General features: G+C 39.5%; 1 protein-coding gene across 2 annotated transcripts in view; it reads right to left on the bottom strand.

Moving 5' to 3' along the window:
• TRIO (trio Rho guanine nucleotide exchange factor) overlaps positions 1 to 26,461 on the bottom strand; it is a 258,035-nt gene that overhangs the window by 60,193 nt on the left and 171,381 nt on the right. For both annotated transcript variants that reach the window (XM_054193055.1, XM_054193056.1), the window contains exons 30-34: positions 24,473 to 24,663; positions 21,043 to 21,144; positions 18,749 to 18,891; positions 18,030 to 18,129; positions 8,876 to 9,119 (exon numbers count right to left, since the gene is read on the bottom strand). In XM_054193055.1, the coding sequence (XP_054049030.1) occupies positions 8,876 to 9,119; positions 18,030 to 18,129; positions 18,749 to 18,891; positions 21,043 to 21,144; positions 24,473 to 24,663 (780 nt within the window). The remainder of the gene's footprint in view (positions 1 to 8,875; positions 9,120 to 18,029; positions 18,130 to 18,748; positions 18,892 to 21,042; positions 21,145 to 24,472; positions 24,664 to 26,461) is intronic.

Genomic DNA, 26,461 nt, shown 5'->3' with positions numbered 1-26,461 from the left:
TTTATATGGGGAAGAGCAACAGCTTGACCTTAGACCTCGACGACCCCATTTACTACCACGTCCCGTAAGCTTTTCTACAGAAAGCAAGAGATGACCTTTCAGCTTTACTATTCCCTCTTTCCAGGTGACTTCCCTAGCAGCTTTCCTTCCTTCAGCATATTTGCAGGTTCTTACATGCAACTAGATTTCCCTATACTCTGTGTTTAAGGAATCTCCATAACTAATACTTTAAAGTTTATATTAACAAATGAACATAGGCCTAATGAGGCTATGACTACACCCAGCACCGTGCAGCAAGAATAACTAGAGCTTTTCCATGAGCAGAAATACTTTTTATGATTCCTTTCCATTTCTTACATGGAATTAATGTATTTTGGGGGAAAATCTTAAGCATTTCTGATATCCCCACAGACACTAAAGGGAGTTCACGACTCCAGGAAACACTTAGAACGTAACAAGCCCATGCTGGCAATTCTAACTTTTAGCATAGGGTCCCAGGTTAACTCAAGCTGAAAGGGGCCTCAAAATTCCTATAGTCCCAACCTTCTGCTCAAAAGGATGGGTCAGTTATGAGACCAGACCAGACTACTTGGGGCTTTGCCCAGTCTGCTCTTGAAAACCTGACATACTTTTATCAGCTTCTTGTAACAGGGACTATTTCTGCTGCTCTGTTAATGGTTAACATGCAGTAGGTTGGACACAGCTGGTTTACAACCACAGGGAAAACGGCTACAGGATTCTGGTCATCAAGGACAAATTGATAACAAGTTCACCTAAGATAGCCTTTACTATTATGTCTGCATATCAGTTACATAAATGTCTTCTATTGCTATAGGGGTTAACCGTTATACATCCATGCATACTGCAAATTTCTGAAAAGTGTACTCATAGACTACTTTTCCTGGGATCATGAAGTGTTTTTATAGTGCTATTCACTTATCACAACAGCCTCTTACACAGTTTTCTCTAAGAATTCCATCACTTACTTGCATAGCTTTCATGTTAGAGAATGATGAATTTAATAGTTGTCCCAGATAGAGAAATATGTCTTGCTATTTGTAGTCAACTCAAAACCAGGAGAAAACAGAAGCATGTCCCAAATTGGACATATAACTATATTAGTGAATATAAACTCAAAATAGTAGCAAAGCATTGCATAATGAAGTGATGATTTGAAACCAATGCCAACAACTTAAGAGATGTCAAGGGCATCTGTTAACGAGCTTCTGATGGAGTTGTGTTAAAAGTGATGCGACATTTCTGATTTAGCATGCGTAACAAGAGACTAAAATTTTACTATTTGATTGCAGGAAAGTGAGATGAAGTCAGTGAGACACAGACTTTCAGCGGTCTCCTCAGAACTGGAGGAAGTCAGTGGAATGCTAAATCCTGCTATTTCCATCTGCACCAGTGATGGTGACAGATGATACCATGTAATGTGATGATGTTGTGAGAGGTGCACAAGAACAGTCTTTAGCCTGCTCCTCAACAATTTTCTTCTCTCCACTGAACACAAACTACGTAAATACTCCTCCCAATACCAAGTTTAAGAATATGAGCCACAGCAGCCAAAGTGCCAGAAAACTAGAGTCAGAAAAAGAACAGAAGACCTTATGGACGCTGTCAATATTATACAATTCTGTGACGGAAGGAAAACGCATCAGGTAAAACTACCCAGATGGTCCTTGGAAATGAACAATCACTCCAGCTGCAGAAAAAACGTACACCAACAGCACCTTGTCTGTCACGAACAAGCAGTTATCATAGAGCTATGGCAACTCCGTGTCTCTAGGAGCATCCTCCTGTCAAAACAGGTGTCCCCAGCCCCACTCTTCCCATCCCTCACCACCCTGCCAAGCTACTTACTGAAATGGAAGAGAAATTCTTTGGTTTGCTCTCAGGTGCTCTTCAGAGCACCAGCTCTGAAGATTTACTTAATCCAAGACAAAATATGAGTAACAAAGACACCCTCAGGAAGTAATTCTCAATGTTTAAACAACATTTTCAACAGTTTGTTGCACCTGAAGAGGGACAGTTAAGGAAAATAAACATCACTCCAGGATGTTCTTCTTCAGTTGCAACATATGAGCATTTGCAGGACATGATTTTAGTTTGTACTCTGTTCTGCCTCAATACCTTGGTTAGAAAAAGAAACTGCTGTCAGAGAAAGGCTAATTGCAAGCAAAATAACAACTCTCTTGGGAAATCTAAAGCCATCAGAATTGCTGGTTTATATCCACCTTCTACCTCCCAAAGATCAGCTGTGCAAATACATCTGTTCTGAAGCAGATACTTTTTTTTACACACTGATTTCCTTTCCAACTATGATATATAAGAGAAATACATTTGGCAGCTGTTTGGGACCAAAAGTACATTCCAGCCTGTATTATAAAATTTCTTCTTCTTCTCAGCTGTAATACTGAGCTCCCAAGCAGGGCAAAAAGCTTTCGTTACCTATGTACAAAAATTCCAGAGACAAATTAACCACATACTTATGCCCACAAATGGAGTCAGCATGGGAAGTACAGATGTATCTGACAGGTCTTCCTGGTCTGGGTTATGATAAAAGAATAGTACAGCAGTTTAAAGCTAGTTTATGCAGAAACCAATCCTATGATGTTTCAGAGCACATATAAACTTGATATAGAGAGAATCCTTCTAGAAATTCAACTTGTGAGATTCATTGAATCTCCTTATCTAGTTTAGGACTGCACAACACCAAGGAAGCAATTCATATAGACTTTACTGTTTATTCAAGGCTGAATTAGAATTTGGCTATCAACTCTGACCATCTGATATAGTTTGGCTATAAAGCTCAATGCAAAGATTATGATCTAATGGACCACAGTCAGTTGCTGACATTTTACTTAAGTTTACTTATGCTCAAACTGCAAACTCAACTAAACCCACAGGGTGGGAAAGTCAGGATAGAGATTTCTTGTTTCACTTTATACTACAGCTATTTTATTTATCTGGACTAAAGCATGAGAACATGTTTGAAAAACCACACACACAGCCTAAATTCAAACTATCTTTGCCACTACTAGACTAGTAATGCTTTTTGGCAAAATATTTGTGATTACATGGAAATTTATGATTTATTGGGCTTTCAAAACAACTGATAATTGTGAAGTTGAACTTCAGCTATTAAAATGCCCACACCTCTGTTCAAGCTCAAGTCTGCCTGATAAATAAGTTGAACTGACACTGCAGCAGGGCTTTTACAATTTTGTGCTAATTTAGACTAGCGGAGTGTGAAATCCAACTGACTGCTCAGCTTTGCCTCCCCCATAAGCTCCTCATAAGGCTTTCTATCAGCTGGTTATCTGGATGGGCAGCCTGTTATTTGGAAATTTTACGAGGAGGTAATTGATTCGTCAAGAAACAGAATTTTTAGATTAACATTTAGTGTCTTGTACAACTACAGCATAGTCCTCGATATGACTTTCTGCATGTGATGGCACCCAGCTGTGCAGCGGAAGCAGGTCCCTTTCCACATGGTGCCCTGGAAACTACAGTCCCCACCTTTTGCCACATGGCCCCAAGGCAAAGCAAGTACAGTACCTACTCATTGTTAGGAGTTACTTTCCCTGCTGGCCTGGGCTGTAACTCATTTCCTGCAGCTGCAAAGGCTGTCAGACAGTCCCACAGGCAGCGCTTTGGCTCTCGGCCACGGGCGGGGATCCTTTTGCCTTGCACATGGCCCATGCTTCTCTCGCTTGCAGTCTCAAAACAGCAAATCCTCCCCTTCTACAGCCTCCCCCTGCTTGTAAGCAAACAATTGCTGCCCAAGTCATCCTTCTTTTCTTCCACTACAAACAGGGAGTCCTCCTTCAATTATTCAAACTGGATTCCCACTTTACTCGGTCAAATTCTGCTGCTATCCAGAGCTTCCTCTTCCTACATAACAATATTTGGACTCAACGTGGAAACACTCAATTTTTCAAGCATAGCTTTCAAAGCTGTTGTTCATACACGAGATGTTTTACCTTTACTCTATCCCCTTCCCCTTTCATCTAAAATTAACATTCTGAATAGAAGGTCTCCAGTTGCACAAGAGCAAGCTTGCTTTATGTGAACAATTCAAGACACTGTTTTATTGCATTCTGTGGCCTCAGCTGTAAAACATCTCTGTTTTCTGGGGAAATATCTCTAGATCACCCGTGCAATTTTTCGTTTTCTTAATTCCTGAATAGGAGGTCCCCATACCAATTCAAGAAGAGCTCTGATGCCTGCAACACCTGCCCTACACCACTCCTTTCCATCTTGGAGGTATAGAAAAGGGCTTACTACACATCTCTTTAAACTACTTTGTCAGCCTTTGTCTTGCAAAGCATCAGCCATTCAACCCTCTTTATTATGCTAGATTCTTCGGGAGATACTACAGTTGGGCGGGAAGAGGGGGGAGGCGGGAAGACTGCTGAAGTAAGATTTTTCTGCTTATGGCACCAGTCAGGACAGTATCCGGAGAGCAAAATCAAAAATCAAAGGACAGTATTCAGTGTTGCAGTGGTGCATTGTACGTCTAGGACATCACCTACCTTTCAGATCTGAACAGACCTATACACATAGCTGGATTATAACAATGTATAAAACAGGCAGACATTGTACCTCCAGGTAGACAAAAGATCTCTGGCCAAGTTTTGAACCAAAAAGACAGTAACATGAATTGGCAGTTAGATGTCGTCCCAAAACCCCCCACAACTTATAAAGACATACAGATGCAAGCCCCATGAGCAAAGGCTTCTTGTAGCCCGAGGGCTCTCCAAACAGTAGCAGCTACAGAAGGGACATGGTGGACAATCACAAATTCTTCAGACTTCAGAAGTACTCATAAAGCTGGGAAAGACAGCAAACAGTGATCTAAACAGGCAAGATATTCCCAAACAATGTTAAATACCTGCCAATTTTTCTGAGCTTACAAGTTCAATTTCGTTATACTGAATCCTGTCCCCTGCCCTTTACCCAAAACTCTGCAGTTGAGTAAATGCCCTGCAAACAAAGGAAATAGAACTGCACATACGAAAAAAGGATGTACCGCAGAATGAAAAGAAACCCTTGTTTAAAAAAAAAAAAAAAAAAAAAAAAAAGAAGCGCGAGAGAAGCACCAAATAGAACAGGAACATTCTTTCTTCCCCACGCCCACTAACATGTGGGGAATCATTGCAAAAAAATTGTTGCCTTATGTATTACTTGTGAAAAACATGTTCTTCCAAAGCTAGCAATTTATTTTTTGTAGAGTGCACCAACTGTTATTCAACCTCTTCACTACCCACTTGTTTGTCTTATTTCCCCATTATAAAAGGGATTTAGATTTTTAAAAATGTACTCATCTGTAAACTGCATGTCAAATTGATTAAATGACCCAAATAACTTACAAAAATAGATTTGATATCCAGCAGAGTGAGTGAGAGGTCTGGAACCTGCAATCAACCCTCCCCCTAAATGACTATCCACCTAGTGAATGTCTTTTTTTCTTTGTAACGCTTTCCCCATACTCTTAAGAAAATGATTGCAATCTTAACTACTATAACATTTTAGATATTGAAGATAATGTAAATGCATTAATTTTTTACCCAGTCATACTGATTAGATATTTGAAGTAATAGATATTCTTAGAGGACAAGTAACACCTACACTTGTATGCAAATGATGAGGGTAATTTTTGGGGCTGTCTTCTAACATGAGAATAAAACAACGTTACCTTTCATGGTTGACAGATATATGTGGACAGACAAGGAATGACCAAGATCAGCTGTCGGAACTAGGCTTCACTGAACATACTTTCTGCTTCAATGATCTTTCATGTTACCCTACGTTAGATAATCATTTCAGATTATTTAAGGCATTAAGTATCACCCAGCATTTCTGCACTCAGTGATGAAATGTGGTTTTACACGATTTAAGAACCAGCTGTAAGTTAGAAGAGGTTCGCCATTTCAAAAGTTTGAAGCCGACTTCACCTGATATGTCGTGGCTTTCCAACTTGCTAGTTGGCAAACAGTATTGATAAACACCGATGAAAAGATCAAAATTGTAGGGTCCATAGATACTGAAAGGAGTGCAAAATTCTTCGCTTCAACAAGCCATTTGTATAGGCTAAACACTCAACATCCATGCAGCTACCCCTGCCATTTCTGATGGTGATCACCTCCTTTTTTCCTTTGGAATTACATAAAACCTTTCTCTCCTCGAGCCTCTCGCAACAGCTTGCGGTGCCAGACATGCACAAATTCCAAACTTGTGTCTACTGCACATGGCTTACCCTATGAATGGTACAGAATTATTCAGGCCTGATGCAAAAAACTCCAGAGGGCAATATCCTAATTTGTTGAATCATTCAAAAACTCTGAAAGTGTTACTGAATTATGGGGGGGGGGAGGAAAAAAAGAAAAAAAATGGTATTAAAAAGACTGAAGTTGAAGAATCAAGCACTAGAAATCTAGGAAATACAGCATTTAAAAGTTGTCCATTCAAGTACGTGGACTGCCTTAAATTAAGTCTTTCATTCACTTGTTCTTTGTTATGGGGGTTGTGTTTTCTGTGGGTTTTTTTGGTTGTTTTGTTTTTTTTTAGGAATTCATACCTCAATCAATACTCACAATGAACAATTCTGAGAAGATCATCTAATTGCTTTTCCATTCTTCTGATTAGCATACTTCTCAATGCCTTAAAGATCTTTAATCAAATGCAGCACTTGAGAATGAATAATTGCTTTGTGGGATTGTCTGAGGTACTTTTCACTATGGGGGGAAAAATAAAGCACTCCACTAATTTTGCTTGATTTTTATAATCCCTCTGTGAAATGAACACTATCAACCTCTTTCAAGCAATAGAAAGTTGAGGTAGAGATGGAAGTCAAATGTATCCAGTGGTTTCAAGTACCCAAAGTTGTTTGGTCTTTTCCTCCCCCCCACCCCCTTCAGATTACTTAACATTTATATAATAGTTTGCATGTTCAAGACCGTTCACGCTGACTTCAGTCACAGTCCCATGCACGGGAAACTTTACAAATCAAACATCCAGCTCTTAAAGCCTGACACCCAGTAATGTGGGAATAAACAATTAGCAGCTGCTTCTTATCAGCTGGGGTTTAGATGGCATGCCATAACATCCCACAGGAAGCCTGTGGCAGAGGCAGGGACAGAAGTCACTTCTGAGGCTGCATTCAACCCTGCAAATCATGCTCATTCTAGCAATGGCCTTTTCTTCTTCAGTCTCCATGATTAATATAATTAATTAATGCTCTTTATTTCAAAGCAACGAGTCGAACAGAAACTAAAGTAACTTTACAATGCTCTGCCCCATTTTCCCCAAACACTAAAGGAAAAAAAGCACTACAGGTTATGTCCACTGGTTTGATTAATAAAAGTCACCTCTCAAAGACAAAACCAGCTCCGTCTCTCCCTCAGGAGTCTGACAGGCTCAATGTTCTTCATATAACATATATTGTCCAGTACAATCTGCCTCTCCTAATAAAACCCTGCATTCAAAAGTAAAGTCCCATAGCTCCAAAGGAAATTGGATTTATCAATTCCCTGAGTGTTGTTAAAAAAAAAAAATATCCTGTTGATATTTCCATGATTTCAGCCCCTAGTCAAAGGAAGAAATGTTTCAAATGATACCTAACTACATTTTCCAATTTTAACAAACTTTCTCTATCCAAATTGTTATAGGACGCAAGAGGATGAAAAAGTATTCCAACTACACAGCTCAATCCTGCAGACTCTCCCTCCACCCCCCATCACTCTGCATTCAGGAAGTTCCTGCTGTGCATGCTGCTAATGGAAGAAACACAAACTCTCCCCTCTTTTAGCCAAGCATATTTAGGCAGCGTCTGAAAAAAATGGGAAAAATTGTAATGTGATAACTGGAATGGACTGAATAATTGAAAAATTTGTGGTTATATTTATGAAAAACTCTCCAAAACCGGAACTTTGTGTTTTGGAAAACACATTTTCCTCAACACCACTTTCCTGCTAATCTTGCTACTTGCAATAACAAACTCTTTGAAATACATCTTTTCCCCAAGCATGTGATGAAACACCTTCTAATGAAATACTTTTCTGGTGGTTTTTTTTTTGTTTTTTTTTTGTTGTTTTTTTTTTTTTAAATTCACATTGCTTTCTGTTCGCAGGCTGCAAACTCAAGTAGTTTCAAAATGAAGCAAGCAAGCAAGCATTCTCTCCAATAAAAAAACTACTCTGTGAGCCTTGTGAATTTATGGAGCCAAAGGACTAGAGTACATTAAAAGTTTAAAAACTTTCAAAAAATTATCAGATTTTTCTTGCACCCTTCAGGGGCACATTCTTTCTGAAAAAAAACCAAAGTAAGATTTCAGAGCTGCTCTGGGAAAAAGGGATGAGTATGCCACTGCTACTCTAGAAAGCTCAGTTAAGTAAAATACAGAAGTCCAAATAGCCAATTCCCTTTGCCAGGGTATATGGATGCTTGTATTTACCTTCTCCTTCCCTGCACCTTATGCCATGACTTCTTACTGCAGGGTTTCTCAGGAACCATTGATGATGCATGCTGGAGATTTTCTTCCCACCCCCCTTTCAGCACACGACAGGTACAGATTTTCCTATCATTGCAGCTTGATCTAACATGATATGTAACTCTGTTCACCAGGACATAATTGCTTAAATCGTGTCCCTGTCTTCAGCTGCATTTTCACCTAACACTGAGAATTGCCAACTGCTTATTTTGGAATAGACAGTGTGGCTGCAGGTTGCTAAAAGCATTGTTTTTTTACCTAATTAAAAACTAGAAACCAAACCAGCACAAGAACACCGGAGTTCCCGTATGCACAGTACTCCCCGTTACCCAAAACTTGCGCTGCTGACGAGTAGACTTCATTTCCATCACTTCTTACCTTTGTGGTTGAAAATCCCCTCCATCTCCATGCTACTGCGAGAGTGAGCGATGCAGAGGGAGCCGCAGGGGACCAGGCCTTCTGCAGCTGGGGACCGATCTGTGGTTCGAACCAGACACCAGTCGGGCTTGTCATGGGGCCTCTCCAGGACCTCCACCGTCTGCCCACGGCGGATTGTCAGCTCATTACTGTTGCAGGCGGTGAAGTCGTGGATAACCACCGTCAGCTCGCACCCACCAGACAACTGTGAGGGGAAAAACAAGGAGAAGCCAGATGAACGCTCGTTATCAAACCCATCCGTCATGCACCGTTACCTATTTAGGATTCCTGGCAGGATTCGTATTTTGGATGAGATAGCAAGCTTCTGGGACTTTCCACATCAAGAAGAGATCATTTCAAAAAATCAGGCAGTTCTGGCATTTTAGAACAGATTTTTAACTCTGCTTGTCTCTGCCTATGCGCTCAAAGCGCACGGGTTGTGACAGTGCTGGGCGGAGGATTTAAGCGGTTTTTCTGGCTAGACTGCTCCTTACCCTGAAAGCTGAAGTAGCAGTCGCTTCAGAATATGTTTTATGGGTGATAATTGGCAACAAAACCCCAGCTATTACTAAATACAGTCACTCATATCACCTTGCAAATTCAAGGCAGAAAGAGGACCTTCTTTCGAATGAGCTTACTGCTTTATTTCCACACCGCCCAGTATACTCCTTACATACCCAGGTCACAGAATCATCCAGGATACACGGTACATAATTACAAAAACCAGCATAAAGTTCTTCATATGTTTCCCCAATACTTAACTATTTGACACAAAATCCACACTGGCTTACAACTTTCATGTTTTTGCTAATTCCCCAAATAAAAACACACAAACTTGAATTAAAAGCATACAAGCTCAGGCTTTTCCTCCCCCCTCTTCGAAACACTTCATTAGAATTACTTTGCCTAAGTTTCCTCTCTTTGATTTTTTTCATCTGCTTTGATGTGAAATGAAAATTACTATCAGAACTTCGCAAAGTTCCCAAGATTGCTCCGTGCCAGAGCACCCATCCAACTTAAGCAAACAGCCTGGGAATTCCTTCTCCTTCCACACAGCAATGGCGTTCCAGGCTACTTCAGCTTTTCACGTGTGAATATTTCTATAGCTCAGGCTGCTTCAGTGAGCCATTCGTATCAGATCTCAGCTGGTAGGCAACTTCTGTGAATTCAGTAATTTTGGACCAAGCCAGTAAACTCCTTCAGCTCAGCGAGGTAATCCTGCAATGCTCTACGCTGACAAAGGAGGACAAACACCCTGTGAGAGTTCCAACTGCAGCAAATATAGAAGCATGTCCCACCTCAGTGTACTGCACAGTTCTTGCTACGTTATTTTTGACTATTACGTTTAGGCTCTTATGTGGCTGCCAGCTACATCCCGTGAGCTTTAGGAAAAGGAGATAAGAGACTGCATTGTTATTTATTTATTAGTTTTCATTACAAGCCTGGAACTGAAGCACCAGATAGAAATTTTTCTAGGATAACATTGTTTGTTATCAAGCAAGAATTTCAGAGCAAATGACAAAACCAGCAAAACGCCAGTAAGACTGAAAGGCTATTTCCAACCTTCTCTTCCTCAAGCCTGCAACAAACAACAGGACATAACTCCTAGCAGATGGTCTGCAGCAAATCCAGAGCTTTCCCATGGTCTCTGACTGCTAGTCTCACTGGCTACCCTCACTTATGTGTGCACACGAAGAAGAAAAATGTTTTCTTGGGGGGATGCAGGGGCCAAGAAGGGCAGAAAACCCTCATATATCTAGTGTTTAAGGAAAATAAATAGATCTACCCATTTAGGTCCAGGCTAAAAATTAATCCCATTGCTTCTACTACATCTCTCCTGACAGACCCAACACCCATATTACAAGGAGGGGGTGGTACTTCTGCAAAACATGCTACCTCCTCCCTCCTTAAAAAGTTTCCTGTTCCCTTCCACTCTTTTTTCATATTATGTTAGTTTTCACAGTTCATGCAAAAGTATGCCAAAGGGGAAAACGTAAAGAGCTTTCCCTTGTTTTCTGGTATTGATTTATGTTACAGCCTTCTTCAGACAAACTCAGAAACAATTGAAACCATCTGTATGCCTGATGGGGACTAACAAGAAAGCCGATGAAGTATGACTTCACAAGGTGTCCAATGCAGACCAAATTTTTCTCAGGAGACTCCATATCTGTCCCCAGTCAGTGCAAGCACCAAGGCAGTAACAGGTTGACACTTTCCAGAAACTGCATGTAGTCTTTGTATTTTCTCCTAAATACCTACAGGACCACAGCTTTGGTGCTCTGCTTGCTTTCCTGACCCTTCACTTCCTACCAATAGAGATTAAAATATACTTTGTGACTGGTGCAACGACCACATGTTTTTGGATTTAATATGGAGGTTGTTTCTTCTCCTTTCCCTAATTTAAAAAAAAAACAAAAACCACTCTCAGATTTTATGTTCACTACATATTTTATATAGTATTAAGCTAAAGGAAAAAGTAAACAAAGGCCATCAGTGGTTACGTCAGAAACCATTAAAGTACAAAAAAAAATATATTCCAGTCTTTCAGACTGTATGGGAATCAGATACCCTAGCTGATCAGTATTCCACTGAAATTCAATATTCAATGACACTTCAGTTCAGTGTGTAAGACACTTCCCGCATGCAGTTGTTAGCTCTACGCCATCCTCAAACATGCAATAACGCTGTTAGATGCAACTTAGTGCAGGACTTCTCTGCTGCTGCCTAACACACCAAAACCAATGATGTTCTCTACCCAGAGCATATCTATGTCATCATGGAGAACTAACCAAAAAAAGCATTTGCCAGTCCTCCCCTCCTTTGGGATAACAACCCTTCTTTCTTCCCACAACAGTTATGGCTAGGAAATGCTCCTTTCCTCTTTGTTTCATTGCTCGTTTTCTCTCCGTAACACACTTTCTGAAAGCAGTTTCATCTTTCGCACTGATTAAATGCAGTTGGACAGCAAGGAGTGTCTGTGATTAAGCACATTGCTCAACAGCTGTTGTTGGACAGCTTTGGCAAGGCTCTCTAGGCTAGCTGGAGGGAAGAGCAAGAGGCACAGCAGAACCGGGAGACTGACTTGCACTGTAGAGAAAAAGACTTACAAACCATCTAAATCCAAATTTAGGCTGAACAAGGGCTTTATATACTTTATCCATCCTTCTCAAGAAACCCTTTATGTAAACTGAATTAATCATGCATGATAAAAATAAATGAGGCTATGTCTGAAACATGGAAACTGGAGAGACAGAGACGAGACGAGAAACAAAAGCCAGACAGAAATAGAACCACAGATTAAAAAAGGCGCAAGGTTTAATTAAACAGCTTATCATGGGACATAGTGTCTTGCTGTTGCTGAAATTAATGTTAACCATCTATGTTCATCTCTCTGGGGCCTTTTAATCACTGTCGCTTGTAGAGAGAAAAAAAATAAAACCGTAACACACACACACTCACTGGCCGAATACACTCTTAGCACAGGTTTGCTGTAGTCAGAGACACCACACCAAGAGTTCCTCTGCCACCAGTATCTGGGAAGATCACCAGTGACAAGAGTTTTGCCACGTACAACAGCCTTTACATCAGGCCGTATAACCTCCTCTCAGGACTGCAAATTAAATTTACTGTCCCGTGGTAATTTTACATTGAGGAGAAGGGAAAGGAAAGAGAGCAGCTAGTAAGATTTCTCAGTTATTTCAAGCATGAAAATCTTTAATCCCTTTTTAAAATGGAAACAAGTGCACCGTGGGAGGAAAGAAATGGGAGACACACAAAAGTTCTGTCTCAAAGAATATTTTGCTTTGACCAGGTAGCTGCCCAGACTTGGTTTCTGACTCTGAAAAGAGGCGTATACTCAGAGCCATGTCTGGTTTTTTACTAGCATTTTTTGTACTGATGGACTGATGGGAGCCTTTTCTCCTCTGCGGTCTCAGCTGGCAGAACTAAATGCTTGGTTGTCTCCTGCTGCTTCAGTCCTTTTTCTGTTTTCCAAAGTACTACACACAAGCTTAAAGAAGCACGAGAATGAAATACAACTTCACATAGACAGCAGTACAAAGTGTTACCAAGCTGGGCACAAAAGACAGTTTGTTAAAAATAAAATATTGCTCCACTGACCACCCAGAACAGCTAGCATGATTCCTACTATTTAGGATAACACCCTATGACAGCTTTTCTTCTAAAAGCCTCTCATCTGCTCAGCTACCAAAACAGTAGTTCGGATTATTTCACGTTTCTACCAGCTCACTTAATATAAGCACAAAAAGACCTATCAGACCTACACATTGTTTCCTTTAGCCTCCCCATTTTGTTTCCTATGCATTGGATCAAGTTCAAAAGACGATGTTAAAATCAGATCAAACTCTGAGGCTAGGAACTGTTGAAAGGTGGAATGAATGGGGCAAGTGTCATCTCTTTTATTTGTTAGCCACCTAAAATGCTGGCTACGCAGCTACAGAAGGTGAATGGAAGGAATGCTGCGAAAGGTGAAGGGCAAAATATTTACTGAGAAGGATACAATAAGAGCCCTCATTCAGAAAACTGAGAGGCTTTGACAGAATAGAAATCTCCTTCTCAAAAAAATTTGTATTTCACTCTGGATTCCGTCATCCATTACTTCAGGATGTGTCAGTGCTATGGATGTATTTGGCACGTATTGCAATATGAAGATAAATCCCATGACATTAAAAAAAGGCTGGAAAGGGATCTTAAGTTACCTAGTTCACCTCTTTCTCTTCCTCTAGAGCATGATCAGCTACATCTATGTGAATCACAATTAACGTTTATCCAAACTGTTCTCAAAGGTCTCAAGTTAAGGAGATTCCCCAGCCTTCACAATTACTCTGCTTTAGGGCTTCATATTTTCATATCCCCCCCTAAAAAAAATGATTGCAATCTTTTATTAAAGATAAGTCCTTTAATCTCATCCCATCCACTGAAAATATGGGTAAAAGACCACTCTGTGACTCTGTGTAGTAGCTTTTTACACACTTGAAGGCCTGAAGTTCTTCCTCTGGCCTTTTTTCTTTAGATTCATTAGTCCCAACTCTTTATCTTGCTTTGTAAGTTATGTTTGGTAGACTTTTTGTTTTTCCTCTTTCTCCTGGAACTCTTCCAATAGACCACTAATTTGCTAAAATTCTGTACTCAAAACGGGATGCGGAGCCTTACGAATGCCACGTAAAGAATGAGGACTTTGTGTCCTGCAGCTCAGCATCCTATTTCTACAAAGCAATACAGGGCTGTTTCTACCCCTCCCCCCATAATTGCATCACACTGTTAAAATAATAAACAGCTTGTGAGCCTCTGTAGCTTCTAGATCATCTTCTCAAAAACTGTTCAATATTCTCATTGTTTTCATTAGTAGTTAACTATTTCCACCTATTCACATTAGCTCAAATGTGTTCTTATTAAATTGCATGGTATTTTGCCAATTAATTTCTCCCATTTGCCAAGACGGTTCTGAATTCTAATGCCGCCTTCCAATATAGTTTTCAGATGACATCAAGCTGGGAAGGATATCAGCTTTATAAACATATGGTCTATTGCATCACCCCAGTCATTACTAAAAAGCAACATGCAAGGAGCCAACAATGAGAAGTGACAATTCTAACCTAAAAAGACAGGGTGGAGAATAAAAAAGCTAATCACAAAGTTATTCTCTGTTGTTAAGGCATTTCCAATTATGTCAGAAAACAGGATGCAAGGAAAGAAGCTCATCTGGACAATACTCAACCACTTACTACTAAGGCTAAGGATTTTTAGCTCTTTCAATGTCTATCTCTGAGGAGGTGAGACAGAGTATTGAGTTTTGGGTAAAGGATTTCATTCTTGATATTCTCCCTGTGCAACAGCTTAGCACTTCTAATCAAAACATTTATTTTAAAAGAATCAACTGTCTGAACATATAATTGGAGAAAATAAAAGAATAGTTTTACTTGGCTGTTGATTAGTATGACACGTTTAGTATTTATTGTCTTCTCTAAATCAAAATAGTGGATACATGTGAACAGAAAACGTTCAGCCACAGAGTAGTGAGTGATACAGTTAAACATTTTTACCACTTGATTAACACTATTTTAAATTACTTGATATTTTTAACGTTTCTTAATTTGGAATCCCAGCTCAGTTTGGAATAGCCTCCAAATTTGACTGAGGAGTTCCACTGCTCCTTCTGGCTAACCACATCAACAGCACCTAAAATCCACAAAACTGTTTTACTCCATCTCTGTAAGACATTCATACGTACTTCAAGCTTCTAGGCTGAGAAAACAGAGTCAATTTTAAACCCCAAATGGACTGCAGCTAATGAATTTTCAACATACAAAGTGAGAGACTACTTCAGATTCAGCAAGCGTGTTAAGATACCCTACAGGTTTCACTGGCCTTCTGCCCGTTACTGTTCCTTAATAATTTTTATTTTGAATTTTTAAACAGATTAAAATTCTCTCTTCTTAATGTATTTAACAGACCAAAACATATAATAGAAACATTAAACAAAGCTACTCTGCTAATTCACACACTTCTAAAAAGTTCACAAACAGTAAATTCCTTCCTTGGATATACCAGGGAGTTTCCAAGTTTTTAGTTTGTTTTTCTTGTCAAAGAGAAGTCTAATGAAAATTTTATGCACTAACTTGAGACCTCAAAAATACTTTAAAAACAACACTACATTCACTAACCAAATTTAAAACTTAATTTGTCAGGAAAATATTTCAAAGCATTCTCCATTCCTCTTTCTTTTATCTCCTGTTGAGCAGGTTGTTGGTAAGACTCCTCCTCCTCATGTCATGTTGGAAGACAATCCTGAGGGCATTTCACTTGGCCAACTTTCTTAGCAATTCTCACATGATGCATGAAATACCACCATGAAGGAGACAGTCTGTGCTGTTCCCCAATAAACATCACCTCACAAACAACTCAAGAAGCGAAATGGCTGTGCATGGCAGGGACGGATGGCATCACCTCCATTTGAATGGAAGCACAATCCAGCCCAGGCTGCGGGCACACAGCTTGACATCTTAGCCAACACTCAAGGAAATCAGAGAGAGCATGTCTTGCTTTTGAGTGGGATAGACTACCTAAACTCTTAAGAACGCATAAAAAATGAACTGTTTGCTAGTATACACAGCACAATTTTTGTAAATCACTAAATAGCTAAGTAAGAATGCAAACAATGAAATAGCAAAACAAGAGTCATCGAAAGACACTTTTTTTTGCTCTGACCCACCATTTTTCTCACAGCTATGCTTAGAAGAAATTACCCCCAAAGCTACAGACCAACTTTGTACAAAAGCACAAGGTCAAAACATAGGCTATTTTTGACAAATACAAGAGCAACCCTAAGCACCTTATGCATTCCTTCTTCTGTCTTCCTCTTTTTTACATGCAAAATCAAACCATAGAGTTTAAGTGACATGCAAAAATACAGAGAACACTCTTATAGATGGCAATGGGAACGGTCAAAATATTATTCTGAGAACCTATTCACTTAGCTGCCCTGTAATATACCTGCGTAATATTTACCTGCGTAGTTTGAATCATAGAATCTTCATGGTTGGAAAGGACCTTTGCGATCATCGAGTCCAATCATACACACACACAAAAAAACCACTAGAGCATGCCCTGAAGTGCCACATCTAGACAGTCCTTAAACACCTCTAGGGATGGTGACTCAACCACCTCCCTGGGCAGGCTGTCCCAGTGCCTGACCACTCTTTCAGGAAAGTAATTCTTCCTAATATCTAATCTAAACCTCCCCTGCCCCAACTTCAGACCATTTCCTGTGGTCCTGTCATTATTCACCTGGGAGAAGAGGCCAACACCCACCTCTCTCCAGCCTCCTTTCAGGTAGTTGTAGAGAGCAATGAGGTCTTCCCTCAGCCTCCTCTTCTCCAAGCTAAACATGCCCAGCTCCCTCAGCCTCTCCTCATATGACTTGGAAAAATTTTATAGAATGGATGTGTCTGCAGTCTTGGAAGCTTGACTACCCTACATTCTCCTACAAATGGACCTTGAGCTTGTTTGGAGGTTCTAGCAGGGGAGCGCAACTACCGTATACTCTTGACCGATGAACGGTACGTCTCTATCGGGGAAGGTCGTCCTCTTCAACCGACTGCGCAGCTTCAGGAGGGATGCACATGGATGGGTGAGGGAGGAAGAGGACACCCACCTAGCCAGCCAGATCAGCCAAATCAACCCTGGCAATCAATGGGGTGACAGATGTCGCAGCCAGATCGCCCTCGCATCCGAATGGCTCATCAGAACAATTGTACCCAATGAAGTAATAGACCAGAAATCCCTAACCACGTTTTCAAGTAATTTGCTACGCCGCTTCTATGTTTTTATTCATTCTTATGTTTGACAAACTTCTATTATCCATCTATGGTTCCCGCCAAGGTCCTAACTCTTCTCACTTGTCAGAAATCTTCTTTCAATTCCAAAGTAATACACACATTTCATAAGAATTTTTACTCTCTTGATGCCTTTCTTCCAGCCATGAGAAACTCTGGCTGTGCTACCCTTACGGGATAACCCAGCCAGAATCTATAGGCAGACACAAAGGAAAGGAAACACTAGCATCATATGATAGTGCTGTGGGTTACTCCTCTTTGATATGGTGATTTCCATCAGCTGTCATGCAGAAAGTGAACACTCACTCTCTAACCCATAGACATTGGGTAGTATTTTTTCTTCACAAAAGTAACTGCATGGCAACCACCAACCTCAAGCTAACACAAAAAGCAGATGGTACGGCTTTCAGAAAGCCTGAGACTGACATCAAGGAGACTTCTGTTCATAAGTATCAAATTTTATGGAAAATAAAACTTTTTAAACTGGATCAAATCTTTGAACAAACTGCAGAAGAGAAGGGACCAAACTGGTTGCAGTTTGGAACAAACGTAATTCCTTCATGACCTATTAATATTTAAACAATCACCCCTTCTCCCCTGTGGTATCAAGATATTTTTTTCTATTGCATACAGCTATTTTTAAGAGATTGAATATTTCCATGCCTCCACTCTGAAGGTACTAAGGACTAATCTTGGTCTCTAACTCACACTAAGGGACGAATCATTTGCTTTCAGAACCGAGCAACACCTGGGAAACTTACCTTATCACTGTCTAGCGTGTTCTGTGAGGTTCGCGAGGCAATTGAAATAGTATCGGGTTGACTGCTACCATCTCCCTGACTGTCCAGGTCCTCGCCGTCTCTGCAAATAATTCCATTTTCATTACAATATTAGCATTGTATCTGTAAAGTGTTTCTTCCCTACTTGCAACTCTAAAGAAGGGGCACCTAGACAGTGTGGCAACGGACACCAGCCAGACAAACTAACTGATGCAAAAATCAAGTATCCAGCACTTAATACTTGGTTCTACACTTTATAAGAACAGATTCATTTTCTCAAGGTCCACATCGTGTAGAATTAAGGCCCAAACAACCAGCCAGAACTACGGCAAGAAACTTGCACAGCCACTTAGCCAAAGCCAACAAGCAGAACACTCAGTCACACATTTTAATATCCATGAAAGGAAACCAATGACCTGAATAACACATGCAGAATTGTAAAAATCTAAAATGTACAGCTATCCTATACTGTAGTTCCAAATCCCTTCTTTAATGACTGAACATACATAAGTCATGGACTGTTCAGAGCAGAAATCTCAACAAATTCAGCACTGCAGGAAACTGGAAATTATAAGATAAAGCTGGCCAAAATGACTCTTGCTTTTGTCCAATTCACTGAAAGTCATTAGAAATTCAACACTGCAGAGGAACGAGTGCTGTTGTGTACTTAGAGATCTCTGATTATTTTAAATACTACTTACCTTCTTCCTTTCTGTTTTGTTGTTGGTGCGGTTTTGGGGATGTGGATCGGCTCTTTCAATGCTCCTTTCAGATGAATGGTCCTTTCTTGTATCACTTCCCGGATGTGTTTGATCCAGTCCTGTTTATTCTCTATACTGGATGCCTTTGATATGCAAAAGAAAGAAAACCCCCACAATGGACTATTATAGCTGAGAAGATCCACACATACAGTCAGCTAATAAACACAAACAGGAAGGCATAAAGAACCACTTTGTGAATAGTTTTTGAAAACTTCAACAGAAAAAAGGAAATTCAAGCTAGTTATCTTCATTTTGGATTGTCAACACTACTTTACACTTCTCAACATTATTAATATTGTTCATTTAAAAAAAAATAATTTTAGATTCAGATTCCTCTTTCATAACTTGAAGGCTAAAGCCCTGTATGCATCTCACACGAGACAGGGTGGATTGACTGACTTAAAAGAATTCCAGTAATAACACCTTGAACACTGGTATTTTAAACTCATGCTGTGTGTTTTAGGTCAATTATAACTTTCTATAATAATCTACTAACATCGAAAGAAAAATTAATTTATACTGCAACACATATACTTCCACAACATATTTCACATACTACGTTTCCCACTCTTGAAACATACCTGGAAGCAGAAAGCTAATTCAGGAATTGTATTTTAATAACTGCCTGCAATGTATCATCTATATTTTTAAGATACCCTGGAAGAGACTTGATATCCAGCTGCCCAACCTGTAATCTGATTGTTTAATCCAATTTAACCCTGCACCTGAAAAGCTACTAAATACAAACATTATTGCAGATCTAAAAAAATTATACATAAACTCCCTACTTCTCTTAATTGCTGTCTCCTGAAATAGTTGGCTTCAAATATATTATAAATATTTAATATACTATAAAAATATTTAATAACCAGGGATCCTAGAGGGATGCAGAAAGTTGCAGCAACAGATGAACAATTAGGAAAAGGGTCTTTGTTTTCTTTTACAAACAAAAAGATTTTGGAAAAGAAGCCAAACACAAAGTTTTGTTAAATCTTTTATTTAGGTTTTCATGGAATTTACTTTTAATCTTAATGAACTAAGAAAGTGCTAGTTTCCAACCTTCAAAAACAATTTAAAAAATTCAGCAAAATTGTTGAAAAGCTTCATATACCATATAAGTTATCTAAATATCCTATGCTTTAAAGTAAAGAAGAGAACAGGAACACCTTAAAGTGATCTTATGTAGAGAGCCCTTAAACAAACCCCCTTATACTGCTCTACCCTGGGAGCATCATTTCAGGCTGCAAAGCACTGTCTGTGAAATTATGGGAGTAAAGACTGAATAAATTGTATTATTCAGTGATGTGACATTTCCTTTCCTTGCAGTCATTGACTTCTGTCAGAAAACTAATGTAAGCTCTTCTTAGCCTGTAATTCACTAGGAAAACATAAATTTCAGTGGCAACATGTAAATTTGGGTGGCCATTTTTAAGTGGCATTATTGAGTAATCACAAAAAATAGATGTGAAAACATAAACGAGTTTAATAGTAGGTGTATTAACCTGTAAATGGGAAGATGACTTTTTTTTTCAGCTTAACACAGCTAAGAGATACAAAAGAAAAGTTTCAAAGTTGAGACAGTCCTCAAAATATGTCAAATTACCCGTTAGCTGCTTGTGGTATTACAAAAAAAGTTCTCCAGTTGAAACAGTAGGTCCCAGGTTACACACCAGAGTCACAGGAGAAATGGATTTAGCCATTCTCCTACCTAGGCAGAGAACACTACTGACGCCTCTAACTCCCCCAGACACAAAATTTATAGGCACTGCATGCACTCTCATCCAAAGGCAAGTATCTTCAGAAAAACTTGTAGCCAAGAGAAAGACAAAGTCTTCTGATAAAAATACAGGCCATGAAAAACTGGCATTGACAAGCAGGAATGACTTGAGTGTGAGATGTAACACCCTTGCCGTGATTTGTCTGTGGCATCTCAGCTGCTCTGTCAGCTAACGGCGGAAGTCTTCAAGCTATGGAAGTCCATGGGATCAAACCTCTTCCTACTCTGATTTGTGAAAGCAAGTTTGTTTAATCCTTCAGTAGACCACACAGATTCCCCTCTGCTGTCAAGCCACGAGTTAGATATAAACCACATCCTTTACACACCAAGGAAAATTATCTGTCAACAGCTGTCCCTCTCAAAGGAGGAAAAGTCATCACTTGTTGCCTTCCGAACAAGTATGTACAATAACTACAACATTTAGTATAGACTATACAAGCCAATCTGCTAAAATTACCTTGAGAACAATTTTGTTGTCTGAAGTTGGTGTCCTTCCAACCCATAGAGCAAACTTGCAGGGATCTCCTTCTACATGTTCTGTGACACCCAGCTCAGAAGTCTGAAATTAAGAAAAATTTGTTAGGACGACACAGCATTTTTTCTCAGAAGCCACAAAGGGATGCTAATATTCTAAATAATTAAGCTCTGCTATTTAAGAAGATTTTTAGAAGCTTAAGACTAACTCGTATGCCAGAGAGAATCCTTTATTCTGGTGGCAGTGGTGTGGCTTCTTCAAAAAAGGAAGAAGTGCAAACTAAACAGTTTTTCCTGTGCAGTAATAATAAACAATAGCATTTATAATCTGAATACCAAATTGCTCATTTTACATTTTTGACTTGACAATAAAAGCTTTATAACTCTAAAAAAAAGGTGCTTGGTAAAAAATAAGTGTTGGCTTCTCTCCATTTTGATTTCCATCAGGGAACACTCATTGCTTATTGATTTTTATGTTTTCTCTCAGATAAGATATGCTTCTCTTGATATCTTCTAAAACTCTGATCTCTCTTCTGCCAAAGGAGTCTTTCCTAGTGTATTTCCTTCCCTCTGAAACAGATGAAATAATTCAGAAATGCTGTTTCCCTGGAGAATTTTGTGGGACAACTACATTAACAATCAGTCTTTGGGAATGTTCTAGTGTCAGACCTTAATAGCTAATTATCATCCAAAATGTTTTCACTTTCCAACTGGAACAACATCTCAATCATGTGAATTGGTTTCCAGCTAAACAATTCATATAGGCTCTGCTCCAAAAAAATTACAAAGAAATATAGCTCAATCTACAAGAACCCTCACTCCAAAAAACAGCTGCTAAGCATTCTTACGTTATTAGAAGCTGTATTTTCCCCCTCCCATCATCAGTAGCACATACACAGTTCATTACTGTGAGATGCTGGATACATGGTACCTGAGTAAAGGTAATTTTTTTCTTGTCTCACTTGGATGCCAACTTGTTTTGTTGTTTGGTTGTGTGTGTTTTTTTAGGGAAAAAAAAACCCCAACCCAACATATCCACCCCTTCAGCTTTGTCATCTCTTTTTAGGAAAATGGACTCTTCTTCACTGAAATACATAAAAGCCTGTGATGCGTTTTAAACTTGACTCATCAGCAACTCCCACATGTGTTAGAAAGCTTGTTAGATCCTTAATCCAACATTACATTATGTAATTCAAAGAAAACTTACCCTACCGCACTGCCCAATATAAAGACTGAATGGGCAAGATAGTACAACCTTTAATGTTTATTTTTTAAAGCCTAGTAAATTTAGAAGCCTTGGTACACTTGTGAATATTATTAACTTTGCAAAGGACAACTGAGGGACAATGCAGTGGAGGTCTGTACAGTAAGGAGTGGCAAAGCAGACATACATTGTTCACTGTCCCTCTCAATACCAGTAGGCGTCAAGTGAAACTAGTGGGATGGAGGCAGGTTCAAAACCCAACACAGGGAGGTTGGCCTGTGCCCAATACGTAGTCGAGCAATACAGTTCTTTGCCAAAGGATGCTGTAAAGGCTAAAAGTCTGCGTGAGGTCCAAGGACAAGCTCATGGAAGAGAAATGCGTTGCAGGTTATTGGGTGCACAGAAACCACATTCAGGTGAGGAAGCCCCTGAACTGCCAGTTACTGGTGACTGGGAGAGTATCCTGGCAAAGTAACACCTGCTTGCCTTGCTCCCATGGCCCTCCTTCAGCACTTGCTTTCGGACACTCTGTCTCTGGCCAGGACATAGGTGTTTATTACCACATTCTTCCACTAATACAAGTCATGCTGTTGAGTATCCTGTGCTGGGGAAAGCATGATGGTCATCATGCCCAAAGTAAAGAGAAGGACCTTACTTTTATAAAACCACCTTCCAGAGGTAGGAGACAGGATAATGTGCAAAAAAGATCTTTAGCTCAAATCAAAACACATGCTTTCAACATCTGTATGAATGCCTTTTCTAAAGATCAAGCTATAAGAATTGCTGTAATAGTTAAGCTGCACTGCGGGATATTTTGCCAAATAGAACACACGAAGACAAAAAGAATGCTTGTATTTTAAAAATGAGGCACAATGAGCATCTTCAAGATTTCCAGCAGCTTCTGTAGGACCCAAGGCTATTACTAAATTCCTGCCAGAGGAACTGACATGACAGGCGTATGGGACCGATTTTTCAGTTCTGTCTCCCCTCCCATGTAATGCCTTGGCAGCTGATGTTACCCTCCAGTAAACCAGAAGTTTTTTGTATTTCAAGTTCTTGAAAGCACCAAGGAAAGGCGTGATCAACAAAACAGCTGCAGCTGTGTTACCTGCTAATTACCTTATATCAGGAAGGAAAGCAAGTGTTGGAAATGAAGTGACAGAATATGCAAAGTAAGATGCAGAAAAAAAGAGGGTTTTTTGAACCAACCTGCTTTACCAGTTTGGACGCAGAGGTGGGAAGGGGGAAAGAATGAAGGCAAAGGAGCTGAAGCAGGGAGAAAAGACTCAGTATTTATACCATCTAGATGCAGTCATATATCCCAGTATGATCAACAGAAGAGTAATGTCTTTTAGAGTGTGATTCTGAGCAGTAGTTTCAAGTACTTGTTCTAAACTGTCTGGTAGAAAAGCTAATCTCGCCTCCGACAGGTGCAGAGCAGGCTATGGGAGACTGTCTTCTCACTAGGCTACCTAAATTTATGGAGTGTGAATACTGCTCTCACCCAAGTCATCCAGTGAGACAGAAAGGTAAGGATGAGAGTTCTGGGGACACGTTTTGTAAAGCGTACATGCTACAGGTGAGGGAAGAAGAGAGCAGATTTTTTTTTTTAATTTGTTTTTTAAATGGGAAGAAAAACATTTCCATCTTTACTTCCTTTTAGTAGACCATAAGAGCTATCATTTTATTTACAAAACATTATTGTAAGACTACTAGTCTCAGTAGACATTCTGGAATGAACTTTTCCATAACAAGGAATTCTTGCCTTTCCAGATTAGTATGTGTAGAATATACACCAAAATGAATCTTTAACAGGAATATTACTACAACAGCAATAGTAAACAAGCAAGATGAAGGCAGCTTGTCAACTCCTTCCATCCTTCTGCTTTATATAAACAAGCCTTAGAGAACCAGTAATCACACACACAATTAAGAGACAATCAGTCCAGCCCAATCTTGATTTTCCTTTGTCCTAACACACCAAGATTGACACATAGCCTTCGATAGTTGCTTTCAGCCTACTCTTTCTCCTCAAATGCACGACAAGGCAGCAAGTTTATAAGAGTCAGTCTACATATTCCAAGGCTGTTCTTTCAGTGTAACTATAATAGTTGTTCAAGTTCTTCATGCCCATTTAAATCACCTGAGCTTAGTCACAGTCTAATCTAGACAGTTTTCTAAATACAATCACTTGTTCTCCCATACTTACAAACAGTTTACTCTTGTAAATGTACTTGCTCCTTCCACTGGAGTCCTTTACTTCTTTACTGAAAACCAAGGACATCTCAAAAAGGAAAAGGTGCCTCTCTCTTCCCTTTCGAATTAGAGTTTTTGGATCCCACACTTGGAAGGATTCTTGAAGGATGAGCTCTCCCTGAGATTCTATATTTTCATCAAAGCCTAAAAACCCAGTGAGAGGAAAAGTTCACCATAAAAAGTTGATAATACGAGGAAATTAAAAAGCACAGCTTCTGTTAATTAAGCATTCTGATTCCCACTCCCACCCCCCACCCCCAAATACAGCTTGTAAAACATGGGATTCCAAGGAAGCAATACTAAAGACAAGACTGATTTTAACATCATTGCAATATACTAAGTGTAACTGTGGCTCAAGTCTATGTCTAAATTTACAGATCCAACTGTTAAGTTTATCAACTCTTCTGGTAGTATTTCACCAACAAGTGACAGATAAGCCTATGTCAGCTTCTGGTACCTCTTCTTTGATGAAAATGATTTCTCTTATAAGCTTTCTGCCACTGTAGAAAGTGAGCAACTTGCAAGGGCACAGAGAGCGCATCAGGTTGTTCTGACATTGGCAAGCTCCCAAATGCCACCTTTTCTGGTGGTACACCTTCCCTACCGTGTATGCAATGAGCACACGAACACGTTCCAATAGGGGATGAAAAAGATGGCAGCTTGGAGCTGTTGCCATGCAATCAGCCTGCCACCGAGTCACTCCAGCATTGATCCGCAATAAAGAAATAGCATCTGGATTACTTATCTTGAGACGTAATGTAAAGATGAAGATTGAGCATATCAACAATTTTACTTCCATTGTAGGGGTACAGTGTTCTGTTCCTAGTTTAATACACAGCTTTAGAGTTGCAGCATAACAAAAATTAGTCTACCATCCTCTTCTGAGTGGTATTAAACTGCATTTTAAATAGATACTGCTTGCCAATATTCTCTGAACAGAAAAGTAACACCCTTCTTGAGAAAACAACAGTTCTCACTGTTCTAAATAGGGCAACAGTATGGAGAGCAACAGAGGCAAGCTGCATCAGGGTGTTCATTCAAAATCTTCCAGAGACATAAAGAGGAAACGTGCTCACTCACTATATTGGTCTAACACGGGATGACTCAACAATATGCGGATGATTTGTTATAAAACTGACTTATGTCCACTTCCAGTGTTAAGAGATTATTACCAAAGCTGGTCAACATTTATACTAATACCATCTCCCGAACAAAGCATTTGGAACCAATCCTGCAAACTGACCAACAGCGTTATTGTTTAAAATCAGGGAAGAGAGGTGATTTTGAGCATTCACATGATAAAGAATAACATGTCAAACCAAGATGAGTTTTATAGTAACTTGCACGATATTGGAAGTTCCTTGACAAGCTCCATTTACTACCAGAAGGCAGAGAAGGTGAAAAGGAATATTGACTAAAACCACCTATAAGTCTTTATTCAGCAACTCCACGGTAAGGCAGCTCTGCTTTTATCTCAAAAAATTCAAATGCCAAAGAAAAACACTTTTATTACTAAACATACGATGGCAACATCATACATGATAAAGTGTCAATTATAAAACAGATTTTGGCAGAAAGTTGTTCTAAGCACATAGAAGCAATTACATCCAACCTCCACTGTCTGCCATGGACACGATTATGTTGTTCTGGCTAAGGCTCAGGCTAAATTGGCTTATGCTGACATTTTACTGCCAGAAGATACATTTCATTTCAACCAGAAGTCTATTACGAAACAGGCAACAAACAGATGTGAAAACGACAAACTTCTTGGAGCAATTATTTGATACATAAATCAGCAAAATCACCTCTAATACACTTATGTGCCTCATATAAAGAAACCAAGGATACTGGCTGGAAAATGTAGCCGAAGCTATGATATCTGACCATTTACCTATTACATTTTAGGGGAGTAGTGGAAAACTTTGTTAGCCTGCATATTTTT

This window comes from Rissa tridactyla, chromosome 2, assembly GCF_028500815.1.
Source record: "Rissa tridactyla isolate bRisTri1 chromosome 2, bRisTri1.patW.cur.20221130, whole genome shotgun sequence".
Classification (NCBI taxonomy): domain Eukaryota; kingdom Metazoa; phylum Chordata; class Aves; order Charadriiformes; family Laridae; genus Rissa; species Rissa tridactyla.
This window is presented reverse-complemented; position numbering and strand designations above follow the sequence as displayed.